This window comes from Beta vulgaris, chromosome 4 (genome assembly GCF_026745355.1).
Source record: "Beta vulgaris subsp. vulgaris cultivar EL10 chromosome 4, EL10.2, whole genome shotgun sequence".
Lineage (NCBI taxonomy): Eukaryota > Viridiplantae > Streptophyta > Magnoliopsida > Caryophyllales > Amaranthaceae > Beta > Beta vulgaris.
This window is the reverse complement of record NC_079205.1, coordinates 55,631,250-55,639,340: the sequence shown is the minus strand read 5'-3', so window position 1 is coordinate 55,639,340 and position 8,091 is coordinate 55,631,250. Positions and strand designations below refer to the sequence as shown.

Genomic DNA, 8,091 nt, shown 5'->3' with positions numbered 1-8,091 from the left:
TCTTCTCTTCCCGATCCCTCCAGAATCTTCTTCCTTTTAATAATTTTTACTTATTGTATCTTAATGTATAACTTTATAGTTTTTTCACGCATTGTATGCAGCGGTATCGCATAAGGCTAGTGAGTATATATGTGAGCTCAGTACACAATAATGATGTTGTGATGACTTAATAAGGAGGTTAAGGTGTAGTAGAAAAGGGGTGGAGGTAGGGTGAAATTAAGTAAATATCCCTTTTGTTATTCATGACTTTCTTTAATGACAAACAATGGGCCTTTGTCGAGATCCTATTTTAAGAGTAGATTTTACAAATTAAAATCCGGGGGGCCAAAGGCACGGGTTCCATTACTTAAGATTTATTCTACAATAACTTTGTAAGTAGTTTTTAGAGGTTTATTAGTCAATGCAAATCTCTACTAAAAGGTAAAAGACGGTGTTTGTGATGTAATGAATTATGGTAACTTATAGTATTTGATGTATGTTTAAACAACATACAACTAGCTTCCTGAGTAGCTTTTAAAATTAAAATATTAGTTAATGTTCTTTTTGTTCTCTTATTAATTCGACATCTCATTTCATCATAATCCAACAAATTAATAATTGTTTTAACAACCAACCGACAATACATATTTCCCGCTACTCCAACCGCCTACAGTTACCACAATAACCCAAAACCAATCCAGCTCCTCTTCTTTCCCTTATTTAGGAAAGCAAAAGAGTCCAAAATCTCAATGATCACCAAGAACAAAAGTGGCAAAAGAAGCCTATCTTAAAATTGGGAGGTTGAGAGAAAATGATCAACTTCACTTCAAAACCCTCATGTGTCAACCTCATTGGCTTCAGCCCACATCAACTCATAAACTCATCATCCTCTAATTCATTTCCCCCAAAAAAACAATCTTTTCCTCTCCTCACGTTTATCTCGCGTGACTTCCTTCTCTCTCTCTACGATCTGCTCTTAAACATATGCACAAAATTCAGACTTCTCTTCTTTTCACTCTTCACCAAAATCTTGGCCGAAATTTACTTCTATGATTCCATCTTCACCCACTTCTGATATTAACAAGGTACAATAATTCTCTGCTTTTAAATTTTGTTTCTTTGCTTCTAATTTCACCCCTTTCATAATATGCTATTATATCTTGTTGATGCTCACTGAATTTGGTGTATAATCAGGAACAATTATGAGGGTATTTCTCTTCTTTTGGAAATGTTAATGATTTTGGTGTATAATTATGTTTATTTGACCATATATTATGTGATTAATTGATTATGAACTACCCACTTGCTCTATCTGTTCAATTGTTGATTATATGAAAATTATGGGAGTTGGGTTTTGGGTTTTATTGCTTAAAGATGATTAATTTGGGGTTTTAGGATTCTGGGTTTGATTTTCTGATACATGAGAAGTAATGTGTCTAATGTATTGTTGATGGTGGCTGAAAGTGAAGACTAATCAATGTGCAATTTTGCCCCCCTTGTCTTTTGGGTAGGTGATGTCTGGGAAAAATTTAATTGCTATATGTCAATCTGGGGGCGAGTTTGAGACCGATAAAGATGGTGTGATGACTTATAAAGGTGGAGAAGCTCATGCTATTGATATTGATGATGAGATGAATTTTGATACCTTCAAGATGGAGGTGGCTGAGATGTTCAATTGGGGGATTGATACAATGTCTATGAAGTACTTCCTCCCTGGAAACAGGAAGACTCTCATTACGATATCCAATGATAAGGACTTGATGCGCATGATCAAGTTTCATGACTGTCGCTTGACTGTTGATATTTATGTTAAGATAGGAGAAATTCTTGCTCCTGAGGTCTCTAACATGCCTGTCAGTAGGTATTTGTCTTGCTGTTCTAGTTCTGATATTTTTTTTAGAGTTGCATTATGTTTTGGTATTTTGGTATATCTATTAAGGAGTGTTATATGTAGGTCAAGCAGAACCTCTTTATCTCAGGCAGCAATGTCGCTTGATGCCCCCATTGATGTGGTGGAGGATACTAATCATCCTGATGATGTGAATTATATCACTCCTCTTGATCTTGCCCAAACTGATGCCCACATCGAGATACCAACTGAAATTACTCATGTAATGCCCCTCACTAGCTCCAGTGATGAGAAACTTATGAAAGCTTCTCATCAGTGGCAAAATAATATTACTGGTGTTGGTCAGAGATTCAATAGTGTCACAGACTTTCGTGAAGCGTTACGTAAATATGCCATTGCTAATCAATTTGCATTTAGATATAAAAAGAATGATAGTCATCGTGTGACTGTCAAATGCAAAGCAGAAGGTTGTCCTTGGAGAATCCATGCATCAAGGTTATCTACCACACAGCTAATTTGTATCAAGAAAATGAATCCTGCACATACTTGTGAAGGAGGTATTCATGCTACAGGATACCAAGCTACTAGAAGCTGGGTTGCGGGTATAATAAAAGAGAAGTTGAAAGTGTTCCCAAATTACAAGCCCAAGGATATTGTCAATGACATTAAGCAGGAGTATGGAATTCAATTAAATTATTTCCAGGCTTGGCGTGGAAAAGAAATTGCGAAGGAGCAACTACAAGGTTCTTACAAAGAGGCTTATAAGCAGCTACCAAATTTCTGTGAAAAGATTATGGAGTCAAATCCGGGTAGTTTTGCTACTTTCACAACTAAAGATGATTCTAGCTTTCATCGTCTCTTTGTCTCATTTCATGCCTCATTGTATGGATTCCAGCAAGGATGTCGACCTCTGTTTTTCCTAGATAGCGTATCGTTAAAGTCTAAATACCAAGGAACACTTCTAGCTGCCAATGCTGCTGATGGGGATGATGGTGTCTTTCCGGTTGCATTTGCTGTGGTTGATGCAGAAACTGATGATAACTGGCGATGGTTTTTATTGCAGCTAAAGTCAGCGATGCAGACACCTGTCCCAGTAACCTTTGTAGCAGACAGACATAAGGGTTTGAAGGAGTCAATTGCCGAAATTTTTGAGGATTCTTTTCATGGTTACTGTTTAAGATACTTGACTGAGCATCTTATTAGGGACCTGAAAGGGCAGTTTTCTCATGAAGTAAAGCGCCTTTTAGTTGAGGATCTCTATGCTGCTGCTTATGCTTCTAAGCCTGAAGATTTTCAGAAGTATGTTGATAGCATTAAGAGTATCTCTACAGAAGCTTATGACTGGGTCATACAAAGTGAACCTGAGTACTGGGCAAATGCTTTCTTTAGAGGTGCAAGATATAATCATTTGTCATCAAATTTTGGCGATATTTTTTATAGCTGGGCATCAGAGGCACATGAGTTACCCATAACACAGATGGTTGATGTTATTCGAGCTAAGATAATGGAGTTAATTTATGCACGGAGATCGGAGTCAGACCAGTGGTTAACAAGGCTAACCCCTTCGATGGAAGAAAAGTTGGAGAAGGAAAACTTGAAAGTTCGTCCTCTTCAAGTATTGCTCTCAGCTGGTAGCACATTTGAGGTACGTGGAGACACCACAGAAATAGTCGACATTGATCTATTGGATTGTACTTGCAAAGGCTGGCAGTTGACTGGTCTACCCTGCTGCCATGCTATTGCTGTTATTGGCTGCATTGGAAGGACTCCATATGAATATTGTTCCCGTTATTTTACGGTTGAAAGCTACAGGTTGACATACTCGGAGACACTAAATCCTGTCCCTAGCATGAATGAGCCTTTCCAGAATGATTCATCTCAGGCTGCCGTAACAGTTACCCCTCCTCCTACGCGCCGACCTCCAGGCCGGCCAACCAAGAAGCGTTTTGGTTCACAGGATGTTGTCAAACGCCAGCTACAGTGTAGTAGGTGCAAGGGCATGGGACACAATAAATCAACCTGCAAAGAGGTTTTAGTGGAATAGTAGTAATGGTAAGCATATTTAACTGAGAACCTTTTCTATATAGCAGCATTATAATTAGCGGGTTAGCATTTTAAAAAAATTTGTAATGTTTCATGCGTGCGTGTGTATTAATGTTATTTCCTTCGTGTCATGAAAACCTTTTGAGGTTGTTAATGTGGCATACATTGTGAAAGCTGGAGGATACATTATTGCTGCATCTGCAGCAGCGACACAGCAAGTTTGCCTCATGAGTCATGACGATTGGATGAAAGAGTGAATCGATGTGACTATTGTTTTGTAGTATATACTTCTAGAAGATGGTCTAGAATTAACTTTGGTGGTTTGTTGGCTGGACAATTGACAAAGGAAAGAGGGTATCTCTGTAGTTTCCTGTTTCTTGGCTTCTTGGTGACTTGTTGAATTAGAGGAAACTAGGCACAAGGTCTAAGGTCTCTTCTTGTGGCCCTGTTGTGGGTACTTAGATATGGTTGGATGGTTCTTTCTTGTTCTGGTAGTTTGTATTATGTACAAAACTTGTTACCTCCCTAGTTTTGTTCAACATATTTACTTGTTTGCGAGTGTTTCCGAGCTTTTATCAAATTGACTAACCGAAACCATTGTTTTACACCAGGACGGATCTAATGTTTCGGAATCTTGGAAAGCCGAGGTCTAGCAAGCTGCTTATCTTTTCATGGAACCAAATTTCCTGAGAAAAAACAGCCTTCTCCTCTCCTGCATCAGATTCTATGTTGGGTCTGTAATGACGCTTTACTAACTCAACCCTAGGACTCTTCTTGTTTCTTTTGTTATGGCTTTCTCATCAGTGATAGGCTTTTTTCTGGAACGTTTCATGTATATACTAGTATACTACAATATATTTGGCCTGCATGATCTGATGGAAAGAACTTTTCTTATCTCATCACTGAATTAGTGATTACCTTCATACTTCTCAATATATCTTCTCTTATCTCATTGCTTTCAATCTACATTTCCTCATCTTTGGCCATGAGTATGAGCTTATTTTACCTTGGTGAACTCGTTAATACGTATGAACCATCTCATCTACACAAATCGTTGATGTCTTGTCAGACCAATAACTTTTTACGTATCTTGCGAAACTTTATACCTCTGAATGACTTCTACTGATATGTGTTAACTTATTCATCTGATTTTAGTAACTTCATTGTTTCTTCATACAAAAAATTGCACATTTCCAAATACTCTGGAACATGACGTATACTAATTGATCTGATTTGTACAACTTGTGCAAGGATAATACCATTTGTGAGGTGTATACTTGTCTCTCCTCATACTATTGCTTCTTTAGATCTCTTGCTTAAAAGTCTTTATGTTGACGGTTGTGTAAGTGTTCCTACCTATTCAAGAGAAACGTAGAGAAGTTGCTTATTTTGAACTTCGTTTTGTTAGTTGTACTTAATTGAAAGTACTATTGGAAAGTTGTACTGCGGACACTATATTAGAGTACAATAAAGGTAGTTGGCAGTACTTCTGAATTCAGAACATACTACTTCACTTGTTAGTTGTTAGTACCAACATGTAGTACAAGCAATCATGCTGCCTTATTTTAAATGTCTGGTACTACAATATACCTTACATTTTGTTTATAAATAAAGCATATTGCAAAAACTTAAGATCATAGAAAACCACATAGTGCAATATTGCCAAATAGATCCGATCCTAAATCTTGAGTATCACTCTCGAAACTTTATCATATATTCATATCCATGTCAAAAAAAAAAAAGCAGTCCTGTATAATGGACAAACCCGAAAGTTTGAGTATCCTTTAAACTTTTATTATCTGCAATAGGTAACATTCAAGTCTAATCGAGCAAATTTGGTGAGTTTCTTATTTTTTTAAAAATATATATTCTGATTTTTTTTTTTTTTTGAATGGTTGAAATAGGGAGAAAAAGAGCTAAGAGCTAGGGAAAAGGTGGAGCATGAGATGGATCAGTCAACCATATATAGATGTTGATGTTCCTCCCATGCACTGCCTCTTCCCTGGCTCTCATATTAGTTCTTAATCTTCTCTTTTATCTTCTCATTTATGTTACAAAATGCAATAATCTGGTTTGGAACTAGTTAAAGATTAGATTTTGATTAAATCATTAGCGAATTGTGGGATTTTTGGTTGTTTTAAAATGGAAAAAGAAGAAGAAGAATGCTTGTATTTTCTATATTGAAACATTTCAACATAATAAGATCCTCTGTCATGCTTGTGTTTTCCTTTAATAAAGTGGACTAGTAGTGTGTCCACTGGATTTCTTTTAATTGCAGGTAGATCTTCTAATCATCTAACTGTGCTGTTGCGAAGGCAAAATCAAGACGATACTCAAGAGTCAAGGGTCGTTGTTCATTGGCATTGTTTTTCTCCTTATGTGGGTCAATTTGCTGTTGACTTGTAGCCTTCTAGGGTAATAAGCTCATTGGGAATATGATAAAGATCCTGTTTGATGATTAGCTGATCGATTAAATTGTATTAGCTATTTTGACGGACATAACTGTTATCAACTTTGTATGAATACGCTTAATTCTTTTTTTTTTTGTAAAACTTAGGCCTGAGTTTATTTTTAGTTCAGTTCAATTCAACTCTGGACAATACTTTTACTCTCACATATCACTATTTATTTCAGTTCAGTTCAGTTCAGCTGTTTCTATGCCGAAGAGAACAGACCCTTAGTGAATACTCGTATTGCCCCTAATAATTTGTAACAAACACTTCATATATGAAGTTTTCTCTAATTACATGCCATTTAATATTCTTTTTAATTATTTCCTAATTTTTATGATTTTAACTTGATTTATAAGAATTTTCGCAAAAAGAAACCCCCCTCAACCCCCAAAAGGAAAAGCAAGTGGCGCATAGCAGTGCAGGAGGTTCGGCAGCCGCCAGTTTACCGGTGGTCGTCGAACCCCTTCCCCTTCTTAATTTTTATTCTTTGTTCCTTGTCTTTGTCTAGTTCTCGAGTGTGACACCAAGTTGGCTGGAAAAGTCAGTTACTCTATCTTGTAGTTGATTCCACCAAGCAACATAAATCTTACTCCCTCCGTCCCATAAACTAAATTATGTAGAAATGAAGGATAATTTAGTCCAAATAAATTGATAAAAAAGAAATAGGCACAACATTTTGGGACACCCAAAGAGGAATGCAAGCACTATATTATGGGACGGAGGGAGTATTTCTCTTGCACTTTGTCAATTGAGTGACAAAACGCTATGGGTCAACCTCAATCCTTGAGATTCAAAAAATTGCTTCGAGTTTGAGGAAAATAGTGAAGAAAAATATGGATCTTAAGCACGAGGTTTATTTCGTTGAGAAGATGGAGAGGTTAAATTGAGGTGCTTATTGCTTTGGTGGTTAAGGCTATGTTTAGTTCACCTGAAATTTTCTGATCTGAACTTATCTGATCTGATCTGAACTTATTTTTTCTAATCTGATCTGATTACAAGATCTTATCTTTTAGATTTTTTTTAATATATAAGAAAAAATATAGTCATGTGGGATCTTGTTTGATTCGTCTCGATGAGTACTTTATTAATATTCAATTATTATAATTTTTACTAATATGTAATGAAAGATATAATGATTTTTAAATATAAGCATGATCTGAACTGATTTGATCTGAACTTATTTTTTCTGATCTGATCTGATCTGATCTGATCTGATTAGATCTGAAATAAGCAAAAATAAGATGAACTGAACATAGCCTAAGTCTTAACACCTAAGTTCTTCCTTAACTTGGATTAGTAAACGGGTAGACGTTGAAGGGCATTGTACTTTGGACATGGTGGTTAGTTCAAAATTAAGAGGATTGTTAAACATCGCCCATAAAGTACCTAAAATCGCCCAAAATATATTTTTATAGCCCAATTTACCCTTTCCTCTTCTCTACACTACCCACCATACCCACCACCACAAACCTGCTGTCATTTCACCTTTTCTTATCCCCACCACCCACTGGCGGAGCTAGTATAGGTCACGTGGGGTCACGTGACCCCGCAAATTAAAAAAAAAAATTTAAGTTTTTTCGAAAAAAAAAAAATTTAAGTTTTTTCGAAAAAAAAAAAATTAAATCAGTGCTAGAGCCTAGAAAAGAGGAGAGTTCAGCGCTAATTCCCCTTTATCTTGGCCCAATTGCAGACTCAATTTAATCTTATTAATAACAGTGGGTCCCCATTCCCATTAATTTTTTAAAAAAACTTATCACTTTCTCCCTC

The 8,091-nt window shown here is 36.4% G+C and overlaps 1 protein-coding gene across 4 annotated transcripts; it reads left to right on the top strand.

Annotated features, from left to right (window-relative positions):
• The first annotated feature begins 812 nt into the window (after positions 1-812).
• Positions 813-6,485, top strand: LOC104890635 (hypothetical protein). 4 transcript variants are annotated; one of them, XM_019248970.3, is made up of 4 exons: positions 813-1,064; positions 1,491-1,840; positions 1,943-3,880; positions 4,483-6,485. In XM_019248970.3, the coding sequence occupies exons 1-3, from the start codon at positions 1,029-1,031 to the stop codon at positions 3,870-3,872; spliced, it is 2,316 nt and encodes a 771-aa protein (XP_019104515.1). In that variant the 5' UTR covers positions 813-1,028; the 3' UTR covers positions 3,873-3,880; positions 4,483-6,485. The 4 variants fall into 4 exon arrangements, with proteins under 4 accessions (XP_019104515.1, XP_057250369.1, XP_010674493.1 ...); XM_010676191.4 differs by having other exon boundaries at positions 815-1,064; positions 1,934-3,880; XM_057394386.1 differs by lacking the exon at positions 4,483-6,485 and having other exon boundaries at positions 814-1,064; positions 1,934-4,412.
• The last annotated feature ends 1,606 nt before the right edge of the window (positions 6,486-8,091 follow it).

What these genes read in the sequence shown, in the direction of transcription:
- LOC104890635 (XM_010676191.4), top strand. Translation starts at nt 1,029, where the DNA reads ATGATTCCATCTTCACCCACTTCTGATATTAACAAG. An exon ending in CCACTTCTGATATTAACAAG is followed by an intron (nt 1,065 to 1,490) that starts GTACAATAATTC and finishes TCTTTTGGGTAG; the next exon opens with GTGATGTCTGGGAAAAATTT. An exon ending in TCTAACATGCCTGTCAGTAG is followed by an intron (nt 1,841 to 1,933) that starts GTATTTGTCTTG and finishes TGTTATATGTAG; the next exon opens with GTCAAGCAGAACCTCTTTAT.